Raw genomic sequence first — 21,924 nt, 5'->3', positions numbered from 1 at the left:
AAGTTACATATAAAGGAAGTTTCTGTAAGATTACATTGTAAATAAATAAAAGACAATGCAGTTATCTTCTTACAGACAGAGAGGTCCATCCCATATTTTAATCCATACTACAATGAGTCCTAAAATTGTCCACTGTGATTAAACGAATTGCGGAATGGTAGACTGCGTCCAAGGGTTTTAAAACAGAGGTTGCCGCATGCATGTAAACAATATCACCAAACTCCAATACAGGGAGAAGAGTTGTTTGAACAATCTTTCTCCTATTTTCAATACTGAGGCATGATTTATTTCAATATAAAGAAAACTATCTTGGATTTTAGCTTCTTGTCATCAGTCCAGACACCCAGGAACTTATATTGAGAAACAAGCTCGATGTGGGCTCCATTTGTAGCGCAAATATGCAGGTCCTCATGGTCAACATTTCATGACCTAGAGAACAGCATGAGCTTGGTTTTACTTGTATTTAACACTAATTTAAGATCTGTAAGTGATTTCTGAATTGAATCAAAGTTCACGAGTCACCTGCTGCACTGTGGCGGCACAGGAATAAAAAACTGTGTCATCTGCATAGAGATGAATGTTACAAGTATTAACAGTTTTTCTTATGTCATTAATATACAAGGTGAACCATAATGGACCCAAAATCGAACCCTGAGGAACACCTTTCTGAATCTCAAGAAATTCTGATTTAATCTCATCTGTAAAGATGGCCTGAGTTCTGTCGCTAAAATAATTCTGAAACCATAAACAGGCTTTATATCCCAGACCTATTTTTGATATCATTCTGTTTTGCTGAAGAAGTTCAGTGTCGAATATCTTTGACAGGTCAATAAACAAGGCAGCAGAGCTCTTTAAAGCATCCAAAGCATTGACTAGATCATTAACAACTAGGATGGTTGCTGTGGTAGTACCATGCCCAGGCCTAAATCCTGATTGGTTTATATTAAAAATACAATTATCAGATAAAAAGGAACGAAGTTGTACATTAACCAAAGATTCAATAATCTTAGCTAAATAAGGTATTCTTGAAATGGGGCGATAGTTGTCAAGATCACTTGTATCCCCACTCTTATGTGCTGCTGAGCCCAGCAATAAAGGGAGCTCCACACTTAAGCAGACCAGGCCCCAAATGATCAACCCCTGTGCATTTTTTTTGTCTAACGTTAGCAAAGCATCCAGGACTTCTTTATCAGTGAATTTCTGAAACGAAAACTCCTGACCAGCATTTTCAGTATCATTTAATAGATTTTCACCATCAACATCCAAACTATTCTTTTTAAGAGCTGGCTTTGAAATACATTCAAATATATAGCCTGCAGAGATAAAATGGTGATTAAATGCATTAATGATATCAATTTTGTCAGTAATAAGGCCAGAATCCAAATAAATGTATTGGGGAGAGAAGAAGAGACACAACCCTTCAGTGACATAACAGCTTTTCAAAATGTAGCTGGGTTCCCTGTACATTCAGATAGTGTATTAACATAATAATCTGATTTAGCTTTTTAACTAGTTTTACACACATTTCTCAATCGCCTGAAAGACTGCCAGTCTGGTAGTCTGTGAATCTAGCTTTGGCCCAGGCAGCATCTCTGTTGTGTAGGACTTCAGATAGCTCTCGACAACCAAGGGCAAGACCTATTTTTAATTCTCAGTTTTTTTAAAAAGGAGCATGTTTAACTACAATACAATTGAAAACATTTGAGAAGTGGTTCAGAGCCAACTCTGGGTCAGGTATAGATGCAATACAATCAAAGTCAACAAAATAAAAAGTCACAAAAAAATGCCTGTTCATTGAAATGTTTAAAATTCCTCTTGTTGATAAAACGAGGTTTGGCTCTAGGCATCCGTATATCCCTGACACATACAATGGGACAGTGGTCACTAATATCCAAAGCAAATACCCCACTCCCAGAATATTTCTCTGGAGTATTTGTAAATATGAGGTCAATCAAAGTCGATTTCATAGGGTCCTTTAAGTTAGGACGCGTAGACTTTGTAATCAGCTGGGTGATATTTAGATTAGTACAAAAATGATTTAAACAGTCAGCAACCTGCGTTCCCCATGCAAGATTAACATCTCCAGCAATCAACACCTCTGGGGCAGTAAAAATGGCAATTAAATCAGTGAGTTTGTTTAGTACATCTTGGCGGAGGGTGGACAATAGATTCCTATAACTGTTATTTTTTAGTTTGAAACCAACTGAAGATTTCAAGCCAACAATTCAAATTGTTTAGGACTGGAGGTAGCCTTTAACAGAGACACAGAAATAAGATTCTTCATGGAAATAGCAACATCACCACCTTTGCCTTTCCTATCAGCCCTAAACACATTGTAACCATCCATAGCAACCTCCGAGTCTCAGGTTATCAGTCAACCAGGAATCAGATCAAATAAAAATATCAGGGTCTGCCTGAGGCCCAGATCTTGACATGATCCATTTTAGGTAATAAACTACGAATGTTAAGATGTAAAAATGTCAAACCTTTTCTGCATTTCAAATCACACAGAATTCCAATACAAGTCAGATTACTGTGAGATATCAGAAGAAAAGAAAACTCAAAAATTGGATTACACCTTTTAGGAAAAGACAATTAAGTAGGAATAGCAGTTATATTTCTCCTGTCAGCACCATTAGGCATGTCACCACTATCAGATACAACATGTGGAACTCTCACAGTAACTAAAGAGGAGATGGTAAAAACGGACTTACATGTAATGCTAATATTGTCCTCACATCAATTTAGTTGACCAAGAACCTTTCCAATGTTTGATGACAACAGCTGGGAGCCATTTTCACCAAGGTGAATTCTGTCTTCCACAAAGTAGCCTATTCCAGAAGGAGTCAACATTGTCAACGAAGGACATGCCCAAGTCCTCGGTCAGACGCATTAACCACTGGTGAAGAGACCAAAGACGGCTAAAATAGTCAGTCCCACAACGGCGAGGAGATGGAATTGGGCCCGAGACAATTATATGTTCTGCTAATTTCTGAGCATTCTCCAAGAGCTGGAAGAAATTGTCTTTTAGCATTACAGATTTCACACACATAATATCATTAGACCCAATATGCAACAACTGTTTTCAGAGCAGGAATCTGTTTCTTGATGGTGGGCATGACTTCTGATAACTCCAATACCCTAGCTCCAGGAAAACCAAGTGTACAGGTATTTCGGACTTCCACCAATCTAACCATGAGCTTCCCATAATAATGGTTGATGGCTGTTGGTTGATGGCTGTTGTCCTGAGAGCCGGAGCCCTCAGTCCAACCCTAGCCCCACTAGGGGCTCCTCTAACTAGCCCCCCACAAATGACCACTGTAGACCCTGGTGAAGCAGAAACCACATTAGACCCCAGCGATGCCATCACAACATTGGCCGATACGGAAAGGAACCTCTGACGCTCCATGTTGTGGGTATGCTTGACATTCACAATGACTGGGGTGTTTTTCACGATAAATAGAAACACAATGGAGATAAGCACAGGCAAAATCCTAGAGGAAAAGCTGCTTCTGTCTACTTTCCACCAGACACTGGGAGACAAATTCACCTTTCAACAGGACAATAACCTAAAGCAGAAAGCCAAATCTATACTGGAGTAACTTACCAAGAAGACAGTGAATTCTCCTGAGTGGCCTAGTTACAGTTTTGACTTAAATCTGCTTAAGCATGGCAAGACTTGAAAATGGCTGTCTAGCAATGATCAACGACTAACTTAACAGAGCTTAAATAATTTTAGAAATTGTAATGCGCAAATATTGCACAATCCAGGTGTGCAAATCAGGTGTAATCGCTGCCCAATTTGTTTCTTACATTGACTCAAGATATACAAGTGATTTATTTTTTATAATAATTTTTGGTGTGTGTCTGTCACGCTCCTGACCTGTTTTCCGTTGTTTTTGTATTTGTTTAGTATGGTCAGGGCGTGAGCTGGGTGGGTAGTCTATGTTATGTGTTTCTATGTTGGGTTCAATGTGTTGCCTGATATGGTTCTCAATTAGGGGCAGGTGTTTGACGTTTCCTCTGATTGAGAACCATATTAAGGTAGGCTGTTCTCACTGTTTGTTTGTGGGTGATTGTCTTCCGTGTCAGTGTTTGTTACCACACGGGACTGTTTCGTTTGTCTAGTCTGTTCCTGTTCGTGCGTTCTTCGTTTATATGTAAGTTCTCATGTTCAGGTCGGTCTACGTCGTTTTTTGTTTTGTAATTTCTCAAGTGTATTTCGTGTTCGTCTTGTCTAAATAAATTCATCATGTCTTCACAACACGCTGCGTTTTGGTCCGATCCCTACACCTCCTCTTCAGAAGAGGAGGAGAACAATCGTTACAGTGTCTTTCATTCCCTTTGACATTATGGTGTATGTTGTGTAGATCGTTGACAAAAAATAAAAATGAAACCCATATGAATCTCACTTTGTAACACAGTAAAATGTGAAGTAATTGTTTATCTTTTATTGTCTCGTGCTAGATTTTACCTGGTTCATGATGGACGTTTTGCGTCCCAGCCGGCTGCCCGGGAAACGGAAGATGCTCCTCTTGCTGCCGTCGTCCGACTCTGACTTAACGTGCTTCTCGTGGTCAACCTTCTCGCCCTTCTCTCCCTTCTCCTTCTTCTCCTCCTCTTTCTGACGTGACTTCTTCTTGCGGTTGCGTCGTTCCTTCGCGCTCTTGGAGCTGAGCTTGGACGCCTCGGAGGAGCTGCGTGATAGTTGTCCACCGCCCTCCGTTGCGTCTCCCCCCTCTACCACGTCGCCCACCGAAACCGTGCCCGCCGAGGTCGCCATGGCAGCAGCCTGAGGGTGAGGAGGTGGGAGACAGGTAAGAGAGGGGAAAAGTGAAGGGAGTCAGACAGATGGACTAGGGCTGACCCCAATTATTCTTATCGATTCTGATTTGATTTGTTTACTCTGACTCAAATCACTTTTTGATGATTCTAATATTTGCTAAACAATTTCTTAGCATGAAGCATGGCGCATGAGTTACTCAGTAGGCTATAGGATATGTCTTCTGCAGAGGAACAAGACAAAGCCATGAGAAAACAGGTTTTGCTAAGTCATTGATATTAAAGTCCTAAAAACAGGTTGGCTCACTAATACGTTATCACATGGAAAACACCCTTTTAGGAGGAGAAACACCTGATTTTGGTACAGTCGAGTAGCATTAACTGAAGTTACTAACATAAGCTACAATTTTGTGGTTTGTGTATTAAACAAAATGATGAAATCGATAAGAATTTCAAAAGACAGACAGGCAGACTGACAGACAGCACCCACACCCAGTCTGTGACTAACCTGTGCATCCTGAAGGGTGGCAAGACAGAACAGGTAAGAGAAGGGAGAGGTGAAGGGAGTGAGACGTATAGAGACAGACACAGACCCAGCAATTAGACAGACAGACAGACAAATGCCTCACCACCCAGGCTAACCAGGGAGGGACTAACCTGTGCATCCTCCTGCTGGTTCTTGATCTGCTCCAGCATGGCTTTGAACTCGGCCTCTTTCTGCTCGGCCTCCTCTATCGTCGCCTGGTTCTGCTCCTCATAGGCCATGGCCACCACAGCCAGGATCAGATTGACCAGGTAGAAGGATCCAACGAAAATCACCAACACAAAGAAGATCATGTAGGTTTTCCCTGCCGCTCGCAGAGTCTGGAAGGGAGGGAGAGGAGGAATGAGAGAAAGAGAAAGACGGAAAACAAGGAGAAACAACATATACTGTTACAATGGTCACAATGAATAAACATGATCATCTTGATTCATTCACTGTTCAGAGTGGCAGTATTTAGCTTTTTCTATTGGAGTTGTATCCTCTCATGCTTCTCCAGAGTTGAGGTACTTCCCTGTGCATGTCTGTCAATGCATGGTGTTTCTATCTGTGGCACTGTTAGCAGTGCTTTACCATCAACCAATGGGTTTCTCTGGGAATGGCTCCAGACATGGGAGCCGTGAGGGTGCTGGGACGTCTATACCAGGGGTGTGTGTGCACTTTTTTTGCACTTGTGAAATGTAGGCTATAAAAGCGCACGATCATGAATATGAAAGCCTGTCTCTATGCAATGCATTATGAACATGTATAATCTATATCAATAGGCATACAAAATTAGGAGAAAACAAGGCTATTATAAGAGTGTCCTCCCCTCCTCAATAGCCACCTTTTACCAAGGACACTAATACAGTATGTATCCTACCACAGAAGTGTTTTTAAGTCTGCCACACACCCCCTTTGAATCAGCTTTTGTTTTGTCAGAGGAGAAAAACTTGCACACGTTTAAAAACAATATGCTACTTACTACTTACTTTATCTTCAAAATGTCTTTCCCAACTAACTTAATTTGTTTTGAGCACTTTACATATTTATTTTAGGAGGACAGTACTGGTGAACTGACAGTCCCCAGCTCAAAAGAACAAGATAGAGCTGTCTCAATCCATCGGTTTGGTTTCATTGCTCTTCCAAGCCGCCTGCATTGAATTACACTGCTTGCGTCATTACAAGCAGGAGTTATTCCAGTATACATGTTCTGTCTATGAGAAACTCGGCCTTACCAACATGTAGAGGTTCTCCCAAAAGTCTTGGGTCATGAGGCGGAAGAGAGTGAGGAAGGCCCAGCCGAAGCTATCAAAGCTGGTGTAGCCGTAGTTTGGGTTTCTCCCGGCCTTCATACACGTGTAGCCCTCAGGGCACCGCCTGGGAGGAAGGGATGGAGGAACGAACAAACGGAGGGGAGGAGGGGGAGTCATGATTTTCAAGCAAATCTTCCAATTTATGTTTTGTGTGAACGTCCTAGTTATGTTAGTATTATGCTCTCAGTTGTTCTCTTGTATGGTGGCTATTACAACTTACTGGAAGTTTGTTTGTAGTAATAGAGCATGAGACTCACCCTGAGTCTGAGCTGTTTCCGCACAGCAGAGCATCCAGCTGCCCGGGAAGGATGTAGAAGTTGGCTGAAAAAGTGAAGTGCATGTCAATATGTCTTCATTTTCATCTTTACTCAGACAATTAGACTGATTCAGACTCTTATGGTTATGTGGAATTGTGTCTGTTTCCGATGTGCCGTGGACTCACCATAATTCATGATATACTGCATGTTATTTTATTTAACCAGAAATGTACAAACGAATGTCTTTCCATCTAATCATGTCTACAAACAAATGTCTTTCCATCTAGTCATGTTGTAATGACCCCTAATGAATTCTGAACCCTCAGTCCGTCTCTTCCCAATGCTGCCCTGCCACTTTAACTTCCTGCACATTAGGGTTGAATATTTTCCAGAAAATAACCAGGTTTCCATCCAACCTTTTTATGCAAGTAAAGTACGTTGGATAAAAAAAACTTCACAACAGGCCTGATGGAAACAGAAAAACGTTCCTAAATGTAGACAAAACTAAATACTCTAGAAAAAGGTAGGATCTTTTTGTGTTGGTAAAATGAATTATGTGAGAAATGTCAGTGGAAATGCTTTTATGCACAAATATTGATATAATAACAGTCAAATCGAAGTAGACTTGAAATCACGGTCCTCCCACTACAACTCATCAGGAAAGTATGCAGTTTATTAGGCTACAGATTAAATAAATTATGATGAACTTCACAGGGTGGTGAAAGTGCAAGGTGATGAGCTTGATGCTCCTTTCCAATAAATATTCAGAGTCTTATTGTCACGATTCCTAATGAAGGTGGCTCCCCTTCCTGTTCGGGTGGCGTTCGGCGGTCGTCGTCGCCGGCCTACTAGCTGCCACTGATCCTTTTTTCCCCTTTTCTGTTTATTGGTTTCACCTGTTTTGTGTTTGGTTAATTAGTTGGGCTATATTACCCAGCAGGCCCACCTGCTAGTTGTGCGGGATTGTTTGTGTAACTAGGGTGCACGTTTGAGGTATTCGTGTTTTGTGGGTTTTGCTGGACTGTTGCAGTCCCCGGTTTTGGGGCATTTGTTTTGTGTGTGCCCTGTGTTTTGTGGGGTGGCTTATGTTCGCAGTTTTGTGCATTAAATTAGCACTACCACTGAACTCTCTGCTTCCTGCGCCTGACTTCGCACCCACTACACCCAGATCGTTACACTTATTTTGGTGACATGATCATTGATGCTTGGCTGCCGTTTGACAAATAAAAATAATATTGTCCATAATCTCATCATGTAGGCTATACCCGCACTGTGTCTGTGGGCTGTTGGCTAAAGCGCATGTGCCAAAACAGAGTGGGCAGAGTTTTCCAACCAATTAGATGGAAACCTAGCTAGTCTACACATGTTCCTTCCCGAGAAAATTGCAAACCCCTCCCGGTTATCCCAGGTATTCCTGTTCACACCGGAAATTATATTTAAAAGTATATAAATAACCTACCAGCAAAAAAAATGTTCTTATAGGCTACCATGTAAATTGATAAAAAATACAGTGCATTTGGAAAGTATATAGACCCCTTGATTTTTTCCAAATGGTCTTTTTTTGTTGTTGCCTTATTCTTAAAACGGATTAAATAGCCCCCCCCCAATCAATCGACACACAATACCCCATAATGACAAAGCAAAAATACGTTTTTAGAAATGTTTGCATATGTATTAAAAATAAACAGTAAAATCAGTATTATAACCCTTTACTCAGTACTTGGTTGAAGCACCTTTGGTAGCGATTACAACCTCAAGTCTTCTTGGGTATGACACTACAAGCTTGGCACACCTGTATTTGTGGAGTTTCAGCAGATTTCAGCAGATCCTCTCAAGCTCTGTCAGGTTGGATGAGGAGCGTTGCTGCACAGCTATTTTCAGGTCTTTCCAGAGATGTTTGATCGGAATCAAGTCTTAGCTCCGGCTGGGCCACTCAAGGAAATTCAGAGACTTGTCCCGAAGCCACTCCTGCATTGTCTTGGCTGTGTGCTTAGGGTCGTTGTCTTGTTGGAAGGTGAAACTGCACCCCAGTCTGAGGTCGTGAGAATTCTGGAGCAGGTTTTCATCAAGGATCTCTCTGTACTTTGCTATGTTTATATTTCCCTCGATCCTGACTCGTCTCCCAGTCCCTGAAAAACATCCCTACAGCGTGATGCTGCCACAACCATGTTTCACCGTAGGGATGGTGCAAGGTTTCCTCCGGATGTGACACTTGGCATTCAGGCCAGACCAGAGAATCAGACCAGAGAATCTTATGTATCATGATCCAAGAGTCTTTAGGGCCTTTTGGCAAACTCCAAGGGGGCTGTCGTGCCTTTTACTGAGGAGTGACTTCCGTCTGGCCACTATCATAAAGGCCTGATTAGTGGAGTGCTGCAAAGATGGTTGTCCTTCTGGAAGGTTCTCCCATCTCCACAGAGGAACTCTGGAGCTCTGTCAGAGTGACCATCAGGTTCTTGATCACCTCCCTGACCAAGGTCCTGTCCACCGTGCTCAGTTTGGCCGGGCGACCAGCTCTAGAAAGAGTCTTGGTGGGACTAAACTTCTTCAATTTAAGAATGATGGAGGCCACAGTGTTCTTGGGGACCTTCAATTCTGCAGATATTTTTGGGTACCCTTCCCCAGATCTGTGCTGCGACACAATCCTAACTCGGAGATCTACAGACAATTCCTTCGACCTCATGGCTTGGTTTTTGTTCTGATATGCACTGTCAACTATGGGACCTTATATAGACAGGTGTATGTCTTACCAAATCATGTCCAATCAATTGAATTTACCACAGATGGACTCCAGTCAAGTTGTAGGAACGTCTCAAGAATGATAAATGGCAACAGGATGCACCTGTGCTCAATTTCGAGTCTCACAGCAAAGGGTCTGAATACTTATGTAAATAATGTCTTTTTTATTTTTTTTTGTAATAAATTTGCTAAAATTTAGAAAAACCTGTTTTCACTTTGGCATTATGGGCTATTGTGTGTAGATTGAGGATAAAAAAAAAGTGTCATACATTTTTTAATAAGGCTGTAACTTTCCGAATGCACAGTACACAGGAATCGAACGGTTTCTTGTTGTATTTGCTGCAATATAATTAATTCAGTTCTCTCAAAGTCACCACATTACTTCGTTGACGTAGTCTTTTTTTAAAGCAGGCCTATGTAGTACTGTTGGTCGACTGGTAAAATATGAGGTTATTACAATGAGAATGAATTTTTTTTTTACCCTACCTGTAACGGTCGTTCTCCTCCTCTTCGTCTGAAGAGGAGGAGTAGGGATTGGACCAAAGCGCAGCGTTGAATGTGGACATAATGATGTTTATTAAAGTAAAGACGAAACACGAAAACACCTTAACAAACTACAAAACAAATAAACGATGTAGACAGACCTGGACTTGAGAACTTACAATATACGAAGAACGCACGAACAGGAACAGACTACATACACGAACGACAAACGAAACAGTCCCGTGTGGTAGACATACAGACACGGAAGACAACCACCCACAACAAACAATGTGAAACAACCTACCTATATATGGTTCTCAATCAGAGGAAAACGTCAAACACCTGCCTCTGATTGAGAGCCATACAAGGTCAATTAACACTGACACTTAACATAGAACAAACAACACAGACTGCCCACCCAGCTCACATCCTGACCCACTAAACACAACTATACAAAAGGAAAACAAGGTCAGGAACGTGACATTACCCCCCCCCCCCCCCCAAGATGCGGACTCCGGCCGCAAAACTCAACCTCAAGGGGAGGGTTTGGGTGGGCATCTGTCCACGGTGGCGGCTCCGGCTCCGGACGCTGTCCCCACACCACCATAGTCACTCCCCGCTTCCGTATCCCCCCCCCAATGACCACCCTCCAAATAAACCCACCTAAATTAAGGGGCATCACCGGGATAAGGGGCAGCACCGTGATAAGGGGCAGCACCGGACTGAGGGGCAGCTCCGGACTGAGGGGCAGCTCCGGACTGAGGGGCAGCTCCGGACTGAGGGACAACAGCTCCGGACTGAGGGACGGCAGCTCCGGACTGAGGGACGGCAGCTCCGGACTGAGGGACGGCAGCTCCGGACTGAGGGACGGCAGCTCCGGACTGAGGGACGGGAGCTCCGGACTGGCTGACGGCTCTGGCTGCTCATGGCTCGCTGACGGCTCTGGCTGCTCATGGCTCGCTGACGGCTCTGGCTGCTCCTGGCTCGCTGACGGCTCTGGCTGCTCCTGGCTCGCTGACGGCTCTGGCTGCTCATGGCTCGCTGACGGCTCTGGCTGCTCATGGCTCGCTGACGGCTCTGGCTGCTCATGGCTCGCTGACGGCTCTGGCTGCTCATGGCTCGCTGACGGCTCTGGCTGCTCATGGCTCGCTGACGGCTCTGGCTGCTCATGGCTCGCTGACGGCTCTGGCTGCTCCTGGCTCGCTGACGACTCTGGCAGATCCTGGCTGACTGGCGGCTCTAGCGGCTCCTGACTGACGAACGGCTCTGACGGCTCGGGACAGACGGGCGGCTCTAATGGCTCGGGACAGACGGATGGCTCAGATGGCGCTGGGCAGACGGATGGCTCAGATGGCGCTGGGCAGACGGATGGCTCAGATGGCGCTGGGCAGACGGCAGACTCTGGCCGGCTGAGGCGCACTGTAGGCCTGGTGCGTGGTACCGGAACTGGAGGTACCGGGCTAAGGACACGCACCATCAGGCTAGTGCGGGGAACAGCAACAGGGCACACTGGACTCTCAAGGCGTACTATAGGCCTGGTGCGTGGTACCGGCACTGGTGGTACCGGGCTGAGGGCATGCACATCAGGGCGAGTACGGGGAGAAGGAACAGTGCGTACAGGACTCTGGAGACGCACAGGAGGCTTGGTGCGTGGTGTAGGCACTGGTGGTAATGGGCTGGAGACACGCACCACAGGGCTAGTGCGTGGAGGAGGAACAGGGCTCTGGAGACGCACAGGAAACCTGGTGCGTGGTGTAGGCACTGGTGGTACTGGGCTGGAGCGGGGAGGTGGCGCAGGAAATACCGGACCGTGCAGGCGTACTGGCTCCCTTGAGCACTGAGCCTGCCCAACCTTACCTGGTTGTATGCTCCCCGTCGCCCGACCAGTGCGGGGAGGTGGAATAACCCGCACCGGGCTATGTAGGCGAACCGGGGACACCATGCGTAAGGCTGGTGCCATGTATGCCGGCCCGAGGAGACGCACTGGAGACCAGACGCGTTGAGCCGGCTTCATGGCACCTGGCTCAATACTCAATCTAGCCCGGCCGATACGAGGAGCTGGTATGTACCGCACCGGGCTATGCACACGTACAGGAGACACCATGCGCTCTACTGCGTAACACGGTGTCTGCCCGTACTCTCGCTCTCCACGGTAAGTACAGGGAGTAGGCGCAGGTCTCCTACCTGACTTCGCCACACTCCCTTTTAGCCTCCCCCTCAAGAAATTTTTGGGGTTTCTTTTCGGGCTTCCAGCCTCGCTTACGTGCTGCCTCCTCATATCGCCGCCTCTCTGCTTTCGCTGCCTCCAGCTCAGCTTTGGGATGGCGATATTCTCCTGGCTGTGCCCATGGACCTTTTCCGTCCAATATTTCCTCCCAAGTCCACGAGTCCTGTTTTTTTGGTCGCTGCTGCTGGTTCCTCTCACGCTGCTTGATCCTTGTTTGGTGGGTGGTTCTGTAATGGTCGTTCTCCTCCTCTTCATCTGAAGAGGAGGAGTAGGGATTGGACCAAAGCGCAGCGTTGAATGTGGACATAATGATGTTTATTAAAGTAAAGACGAAACACGAAAACACCTTAACAAACTACAAAACAAATAAACGATGTAGACAGACCTGGACTTGAGAACTTACAATATACGAAGAACGCACAAACAGGAACAGACTACATACACGAACGACAAACGAAACAGTCCCATGTGGTAGACATACAGACACGGAAGACAACCACCCACAACAAACAATGTGAAACAACCTACCTATATATGGTTCTCAATCAGAGGAAAACGTCAAACACCTGCCTCTGATTGAGAGCCATACAAGGTCAATTAACACTGACACTTAACATAGAACAAACAACACAGACTGCCCACCCAGCTCACGTCCTGACCCACTAAACACAACTATACAAAAGGAAAACAAGGTCAGGAACGTGACACTACCTTTGACTGAAAGATGTCAGCCAGCTTGCTAGGTCCTTTTCTCTCCCCTTGCACCTGGCTATCAGGGGAATTTGGAAAGGTTGTGGCTGTTTTACTTGATGATAACCCGCTTATTGTGGCATATCGGATGCTGCACTAAATTAACAGATAAGCTATAGGAGCAAAAGCGGAGATTCAGCACCCCAGGATAGCGCCGTGGTTTATCAATTCCCTGCAAATCTGACTTGTCAAGCCGTGCTGTCTTGTATGTGACTCTGTAGGAGGATTTGAAAAAGTAGCTTTTTGTTAAGAAGAAGCATTTGTTCTCGTGCGTCTGTGTCAACTAGCCTACAAACGCTGTGCTGTTCATCAATCTCTTCGTTCACAATTAATAATATTGTCACTCATCAGACTGTCAATTTAATATTGTATTCAGGCTAATACTATTATATGTGTGAAATTAGTTTCAATATAGTTTAGGTACAGTAAGTGCTGCATATTATACTTTGGAGCCTCTGCTAGTGCCACACAGCTAAAGTTAGGAGACTTGTAAATGTGAAATGGAGATGGCCTACACAGCAAATTCTCCAGTGTTGAATAAACAGTGTTAAAGGTGCCGCACAGTCCGCACAAATAATGTTTATCAAATTGGATGATATTTGGATCAAACCAGATCAAAGTAGCATGACAAAAGTATGAACAATTACTGATGCTGGTACATTGATAAAGTTTCGTCATAAAGTTATCCTCCTCAGTGTCAAAAACTTGAATTGCGGAGGTTGCAGGGCCATGCACAGACCTTTCAGGGGCCAGGTGCTCAAAATGAAAAATTTATAAAGTTTGATTCATAATTCATATCTTGAAATTCATAAGCTCCAAATGCCTCTAGCGATTTCTTTGTACATTGTTTAGCATAGGCCTATTTATTTCTGGAAAAACACACTCACTCATCATCACAAATTGTAATCAAGCTAGTTACAGTGCCTCCTAAAGACATGATTGACATTGAGAAAAGATGGTGGGCTATCAACTGATCAGAGTGCCTTACAATTTCATCACTAAGCTCGGGTACCTGGGTCTGAACCTCGCCCTGTGCAACTGGGTCCTGGACATCCTGACAGGCCGACCCCAGGTGGCAACAACACCTCTGCTATGCTGATCCTCAACATGGGGGCCCCACAAGGGTGCGTGCTCAGCCCTCTCCTGTACTCTGTTCACCCATGACTGCGTGGCCATGCAAGTCTCCCACTCAATCATCAAGTTTGCAGACAACACAACAGTGGTAGGCCTGATACTAACAATGACGAGAGCCTACAGGGACAGGAAAATAACCTGTCCCTCAACGTCAACAAAACGAAGGAGCGGATTGTGGACTTCAGGAGACAGCAGAGGGAGCATGCCCCTATCCACATCGACGGGCAAGCAGTGGAGAGGGTGAAAACCTTCAAGTTCCTCAGCCTGCACTTCACTGACAACCCAAAATGGTCCATCAACACAGACAGTGTGAAGAAGAAGACGCAACAGGAGGCTGAAGAAATTCGGCTTGGCCTCTAAGACCATAACAAACTTCTACAGATGCACCATTGAGAACATCTTGTTGAGCTGTATCACCGCCTGGTAAGGCAATTGCACCGTCCGCAACCGCAGGGCTCTCCAGAGGTCAGCCCAACGCATCACAGGTGGCACACTGCCTACCCTCCAGGACATCTACAGCACCCAGTATCACAAGAAAGAAAAGATCATCAAGGACCTCACACACACGAGCCATGGCCTGTTCACCCCACTACCAGTTAAAAGTCAGAGACATTACAGGTGCATCAAAGCTGGGACCAAGAGACTGAAAAACAGTTTCTATCTCCAGACCACCAGACTGTTAAATAGTCACCACTAGCCGGTCTCCGCCCAGTACCCTGCCCTGAACTTAGTCACTGTTACTAGCCGGCTACCACCCGGTACTCTACCACACACCTTAGAGACTGCTGCCCTATGTACCTACGGAAATTATTCAGACCCCTTGACTTTTCCCACATTTTGTTAGGTTACAGTAAGTGCTGCATATTATACTTTGGAGCCTCTGCTAGTGCCACACAGCTAAAGTTAGGAGACTTGTAAATGTGAAATGGAGATGGCCTACACAGCAAATTCTCCAGTGTTGACTTCATAACTTGTTCTAAAATTGATTAACGGTAGTGTAAGTATTCAGACCCTTTACTCAGTACTTGTTGAAGCACCTTTGGCAGCGATTACAGCCTCGAGTCTTCTTGGGTATGACGCTACAAGCGTTGGATGGGGAGAGTTACTGCACAGTTATTTTCAGGTGATCAAGATGATGGTCAATCAGGTTTAAGTCCGTACTTATTTTCCACCATAATTTGCAAATAAATTCATTAAAAATCCTACAATGTGATTTTCTGGATTTTATTTTCTCATTTTGTCTGTCATAGTTGAAGTGTACCTATGATGAAAATTACAGGCCTCTCTCATCTTTTTAAGTGGGAGAACTTGCACAATTGGTGGCTGACTAAATACTTTTTTGCCCCACTGTATACATACACAAAAGTATGTGGATTCAGCTTTTCAAATTAGTGGATTCAGCTATTTCAGCCACACCCATTGCTGACAGGTGTATAAAATCGGGCACAGCCATGCAATCTCCATAGACAAAAATTGGCAGTACAATGGCCTATTGAAGCGCTCAGTGACTTTCAACATGGGATGCCACCTTTCCAACAAGTCAGTTCGTCAAATGTCTGCCCTGCTAGAGCTGCCCCGGTCAACTGCAAGTGCTGTTATTGTGAAATGGAAACTTCTAGGAGCAACGGCACAGCCGTGAAGTAGTAGACAACTCAAGCTCACAGAACGGGACCGCCGGGTGCTGAAGCTCCTAATGCTTAAAAATCATCTGTCCTCGGTTGCAACACTCACTACAGAGTTCCAAACTGCCTCTGGACGCAATGTCAGCACAAAAACTGTTTGTCGGGAGCTTCATGAAATGGGTTTTCATGGCTGAGCAGCCGCACACAAGCCTAAGATCACAATGTGCAGTGCCAAGCGTCGGCTGGAGTGGTGTAAAGCTTCCTGCCATTGGACTCTGGACCAGTGGAAACGCGTTCTCTGGAATGATGAATCACACTTCACCATCTGGCAGTCCGACGGATAAATCTGGATTTGGCGGATGCCAGAAGAACGCTACCTGCCCCAATATATAGTTCCTGTAACTGTAAAGTTTGGTGGAGGAGGAATAATGGTCTGGGGTTGTATTTTATGGTTCAGGCTAGGCTCCTTACTTCCAGTTAAGGTAAATCTTAACGCTACAACATACAATGAAATTCTGGACGATTCTGTGCTTCCAACCTTGTGGCAACAGTTTGGGGAAGGCCCTTTCATATTTCAGCATGACAATGCCCACATGCACAAAGCAAGGTCCATAGAGACATGGTTTGTTGAGATCGGTGTGGAAGAACTTGACTGGCCTGCACAGAGCCCTAACCTCAACCCCATCAAACACCTTTGGGATGAATTGGAACACCGACTGCGAGCCAGACCTAATCACCCAACATCAGTGCCTGACCTCACTAATGCTCTTGTGGCTGAATGGAAGCAAGTCCCCGCAGAAACGTTCAAACATATAGTGGAAAACCTTCCCAGAAAGGTGGAGGCTGTTACAGCAGCAAAGGGGGACCAACTCCATATTAATGCCCATGATTTTTAATGAGTTGTTCGACAAGCACATGTCCACATACTCTTGGTAATATAGTGTATATGTCACGTTCCTGACCTGTTTTCTGTTAGTTTTTGTATGTGTTAGTTGGTCAGGACGTGAGTTTGGGTGGGCAGTCTATGTTTGCTGTTTCTATGTTGGTTAATGGGTACCTAATATGGTTCTCAATTAGAGGCAGGTGGTTTTCGTCTCCTCTGATTGAGAATCATATTAAGGTAGGTGTTTTCACATTGTTTGTCGTGGGTGGTTGTCTCCTGTGTCTGTGTTTGTTTGCACCATACGGGACTGTTTCGTTCGTTCGTCGTTTTGTGTAGTCATTTTCCTGTTCGTGAGTTCTTCGTGTTATGTAAGTTCTTATGTTCAGGTTCGTCTACGTCGTTTGTTGTTTTGTAGTTTGTTAAAGTGTTTTCGTGTTTTTCCGTTTTGTTAATAAATATCATGTCATATCACGAAGCTGCATTTTGGTTCAATCCCTGCTCCTCCTCTTCGGATGAAGAGGAGGAGGAACGCCGTTACAGTATACATATTTATATTCCAGACTTCCTTTCTTTTTATATTCCTTTCTTTTAATTTGTTGGATTTATGTGTATTGTTCGGTATTACTGCACTGTTGGAGCTAGAAACAAGAGTTTCACTGCACCTGCAATAACATCTGCAAAATATGTGTACGCAACAAATAAAATCAGATTTAATTTGATTGATGTAAATCTTCTACTTAGCAAACTAAATTCCTTATACTGATCGTGATTTAGGAACAGTTTGAAATGTACTGGGGTGGTTCTGGTGGTTCATTGTTAGCTAGTTATGTTGAAAGAGCTGATTTGCCATCGAATTCACGGGCAGGAAACAAACAGACTTAATCCATACTCATTTAGCTGTTCTAAACCGAAAAGAAAAAGATTCAAACAAAAAATATTTACAAAATGTACAGGAGCTCTCTGCCTAGGCTACCTCACAGCACCATGGCAAAATTACAAAATGTGTAGAAAAGCTGAAAATGAGCTCTAAAACAGCAACATTTTCTCTCAGCCTCATGGCAAAATTTGTAAAATAGTATGGATTAGCTATAAAACTGCACAATGTTCTCTTTGTCACATGGCACAAAAAAAAATCCTAAACAAAAAATCCCAAATGTTGACTCTACGTCACTGCCTGTCATTTGAACGTTTCATTCCGTTTTGATCAGTTGTGGTTCTACTCTCGACGGTTTATTTAAGTTTTATTTAAACTTTATTTCACTATAAGGTCTAGAAAGGCACAGTAGCAGGCTAGTCCGGCTGTATTTTTACTTATGATACAGAGATTCTCTGTCTTGCGGATCTTAATTCTCCCACATCGTCCTATTATATTGTGGCCACATGCTCCCGGCAAGCCCAATTATTCAGGAAAGTTTAACATGCGCTCTGCCTCCTATGATTCAAACGGCTGTTCCTCGCGGACCTATAACCATAACGCTTCAATATAGCATTTGTAATTTAACGTTTAAAATGTATTACATTTTATGTCTGGCATAAACACAACCAGTCACAATGTTTTAATCTGATTAGGCCACTTCAAAAGTATCCTGTAGGCTACATGTGCACGTTTGTCCACTCCACTCTAATATAATACCAGCATCCAAACTGCACTATCATTTGAGCAATGGAAAGAGACATCTGTTACAAAAGATCAAAAAGTTTAATGACATTCGCAGGTTTGTCCAGATTGGATGCTCTTATTTGATCGAGGTGTTGAAAAGTCAAACCATGATGTTGAAGCGCCCGAAGTCGGTAAACATTATCCAGTTATGCTTTTGCTAATTGGTCGTGTGGTGCATTGGCACAGAAACCAGTTGGTGGAAAATTCATTGCATATGTCTTATATAATTATACATATAGCATAACATTTTTGAATTGATTTCCTCCTACCTGATCATTGTCTGCAGCCGGCTCTGATCGTAGAGTAATGAGACAGGCAGGGAGTTTCCTTCGTGGTGGTCGGCTAACCCTCAACCTTCTGGCCCGTAGCCCTGCGTGGCATTGATAGTGCCACAAAAACATTCTAAAGTGGTAAAGTCGATATCCACGTTTTCAAACACAGGGTCGCTACAGTTATTGTTATTTGTGGTCATAATCATGATTTATTTAGTTAATTCAATAAGGAGGGTTTGCACATTTTTTACAGTACAAGGGGAGGATCATGTGAAAATATTTGTAACGTTTGGGAGGAAGGTGCAATTTTTTGTGGCAGTTCTGTTGATACACTGTCACGCCCTGACCTTAGAGATCCTTATTTATTCTCTATGTTTGGTTGGGTCAGGGTGTGACTCGGGTGGGAAAATCTATGCTTTCTATTTCTTTGTTGTTTTGCAGAGTGTGGTTCCCAATCAGAGGCAGCTGTCTATCGTTGTCTCTGATTGGGGATCATATATAAGTTGTGATTTTCCGTTTGGGTTTTGTGGGGTGTTATTTTCTGTTTAGTGTCTGTGCTTGACGGAACTGTTCGCTTTCGGATTTGTTATTTTTGTTTGAGTGTTTCTTGTAAATAAATATCATGAACACTTTCCACGCTGCGCTTTGGTCCACTCTTCCTTCCACCGACGACGAGCGTTACAGAACACCCCATCAAAGAAGGACCAAGCAGCGTGGCCAGGAGGACTGGACATGGGAGGAAATCCTGGAGGGAGAAGGACCCTGGACACGGGTCGGGGAGTATCGCCGTCCAAGGGAGCAGATGGAGGCAGCGAGAGTGGAACGGCGACTATACGAAGAGTTAGCTCAACGACAGAAGCACGAGAGGCAGCCCCAAAAAACGTTTTGGGGGGGACACACGGGGAGATTGGCGGAGGTAGGGTTTAGACCTGAGCCAACTCCCCGTGCTTACCGTGGGGAGCGTGTGACTGGTCAGGCACCGTGTTATGCGGTGATGCGCACGGTGTTTCCAGTGAGCATTCACAGGCCGGTGCGCTCTGTGCCAGCGCCCCGCATTTGCCGGGCAGAAGTGGGCATCCAGCGAGGACGGGTTGTGCCAGCTCTAAGCTCGAGACCTCCAGTGCACCTCCACGGTCCAGTGTATCCGGTGCCTGCTCCACGCACCAGGCTTCCAGTGCATCTCCCCAGTCCGGTGAGACCTGATCCGGTTCCACGTACCAGGCCTCCAGTATGTCTCCCCAACCTGGTAAGCCCTGTGGCAGCTCCACGCACCAGGCTTCCAGTACGTCTCCTCAGTCCGGTGAGACCTGTTCCGGCTCCACTTACGAAGCCTCTTGTGATGATCCATGGCACGAAGCCTCCAGTGATGATCCATGGCCCGGAGCCTCCAGTGATGATCCATGGCCCGGAGCCTCCAGTGATGATCAAATCAAATCAAGTTTATTTTATATAGCCCTTCGTACATCAGCTAATATCTCGAAGTGCTGTACAGAAACCCAGCCTAAAACCCCAAACAGCAAGCAATGCAGGTGTAGAAGCACGGTGGCTAGGAAAAACTCCCTAGAAAGGCCAAAACCTAGGAAGAAACCTAGAGAGGAACCAGGCTATGAGGGGTGGCCAGTCCTCTTCTGGCTGTGCCGGGTGGAGATTATAACAGAACTATGCCAAGATGTTCAAAATATTCATAAGTGACAAGCATGGTCAAATAATAATCATGAATAATTTTCAGTTGGCTTTTCATAGCCGATCATTATGAGTTGAAAATAGCAGGTCTGGGACAGGTGGCGGTTCCATAACCGCAGGCAGAACAGAGCCTCCAGTGATGATCCATGGCCCGGAGCCTGCAGTGAAAATCCAGGGCACGGAGCCTCCAGCGACGGTCCTCAGTCCGGAGTCTCCAGCGACCGTCCGGAGTCTCCAGCGACGGTCCCCAGTCAAGCGCTTGCAGCAACGATCTACGGTCCGGAGGTCCCAGCGACGATCCCGGCACCGGAGGTGCCACCGAAGTGGGGGGAGCATAAAGCGGAGCGGGGTCTGCGTCCCGCATTGGAGCCCCCACCGAGAGTAGATGACCACCCGGACCCTCCCCTATAGGTTCAGGTTTGCGGCCGGAGTCCGCACCTTTGGGGGGTACTGTCACGCCCTGACCTTAGAGATCCTTATTTATTCTCTGTTTGGTTGGGTCCGGGTGTGACTCGGGTGGGAAAATCTATGCTTTCTATTTCTTTGTTGTTTTGCCGAGTGTGGTTCCCAATCAGAGGCAGCCGTCTATCGTTGTCTCTGATTGGGGATCATATTTAAGTTGTGATTTTCCTTTTGGGTTTTGTGGGGTGTTATTTTCTGTTTAGTGTCTGTGCCTGACGGAACTGTTCGCTTTCGTTTTTGGATTTGTTATTTTTGTTTGAGTGTTTCTTGTAAATAAATATCATGAACACTTTCCACGCTGCGCTTTGGTCCACTCTTCCTTCCACCGACGACGAGCATTAGATACACACACTCGACTGGTGACAGCATGTTTGGATACCGGGCAGTTTAATCTCTGTACAGGGCAGACTGGGTAAAAAGGCGCAAATGGTCATGCAATAGTTATGTGCAGTTCGCGAATGTGCAGATTCTTTTGCTGTTTTTAAGTCATGATCCGTTTTTCTGAGTGACTCATTCATTTTATTCGTCCCCCTCTGGGCACACCACATAATTTCAACGTGGATTATTCGGCATATCAGTGGTAAATAGGGGTACTGAAGATGCTTTAAAATTATCTGCAGCACCCCAATCCCCATTTTCTTTATCTATACAACAGATTAATGTTATATTACTGTGCTTCTAATTACATTATAAAGATTACATTAAAAGTACATGGTGCAAGTGATCAATGCAGTTCGAGACTCTGCAGCAATTGTGAAGATCTCCACAGACCTGTGACGACCTATGCATGCTAGCTTGAACATGCACGCTTTATATGATTACATATGAAGACTATTATAGTTGAAGTAACCACAATGTGGCCATGGATGTGTTACTAGTTTTAAGGTTGAATGTTACATAAGTTTAAGATAGCCTTGACTTTATTACAAAAGTAATATTTAATTGTGATTGTTTGAAAACGCAACCAAATATCAACAATTAATATGTTGGATTCAAGTCTCCATCTCAACCAAAAATCTAAGTTAAAAAATAGGACCAAATCAAACTTTAAATACACTTTAAATAAAGTTTGATTTGATTTAGTACTCTATTCTTTAACTTAGATTTTTGGTGGAACTATCCAAGCAGAAGATG

The 21,924-nt window shown here is 44.6% G+C and overlaps 1 protein-coding gene across 6 annotated transcripts in view; it reads right to left on the bottom strand.

The window, feature by feature from the left end:
* The window catches only part of LOC139535860 (sodium channel protein type 8 subunit alpha-like), a 223,458-nt gene that overhangs the window by 42,159 nt on the left and 159,375 nt on the right, over window positions 1-21,924 (bottom strand). For all 6 annotated transcript variants that reach the window (XM_071335723.1, XM_071335718.1, XM_071335720.1 and 3 more), the window contains 4 exons: window positions 6,876-6,939; window positions 6,541-6,682; window positions 5,440-5,646; window positions 4,475-4,792 (listed from right to left, as the gene is read on the bottom strand). In XM_071335723.1, the coding sequence (XP_071191824.1) occupies window positions 4,475-4,792; window positions 5,440-5,646; window positions 6,541-6,682; window positions 6,876-6,939 (731 nt within the window). The remainder of the gene's footprint in view (window positions 1-4,474; window positions 4,793-5,439; window positions 5,647-6,540; window positions 6,683-6,875; window positions 6,940-21,924) is intronic.

Source organism: Salvelinus alpinus, chromosome 12 (assembly GCF_045679555.1).
Source record: "Salvelinus alpinus chromosome 12, SLU_Salpinus.1, whole genome shotgun sequence".
Taxonomy (NCBI): Eukaryota; Metazoa; Chordata; class Actinopteri; order Salmoniformes; family Salmonidae; genus Salvelinus; species Salvelinus alpinus.
This window is presented reverse-complemented; position numbering and strand designations above follow the sequence as displayed.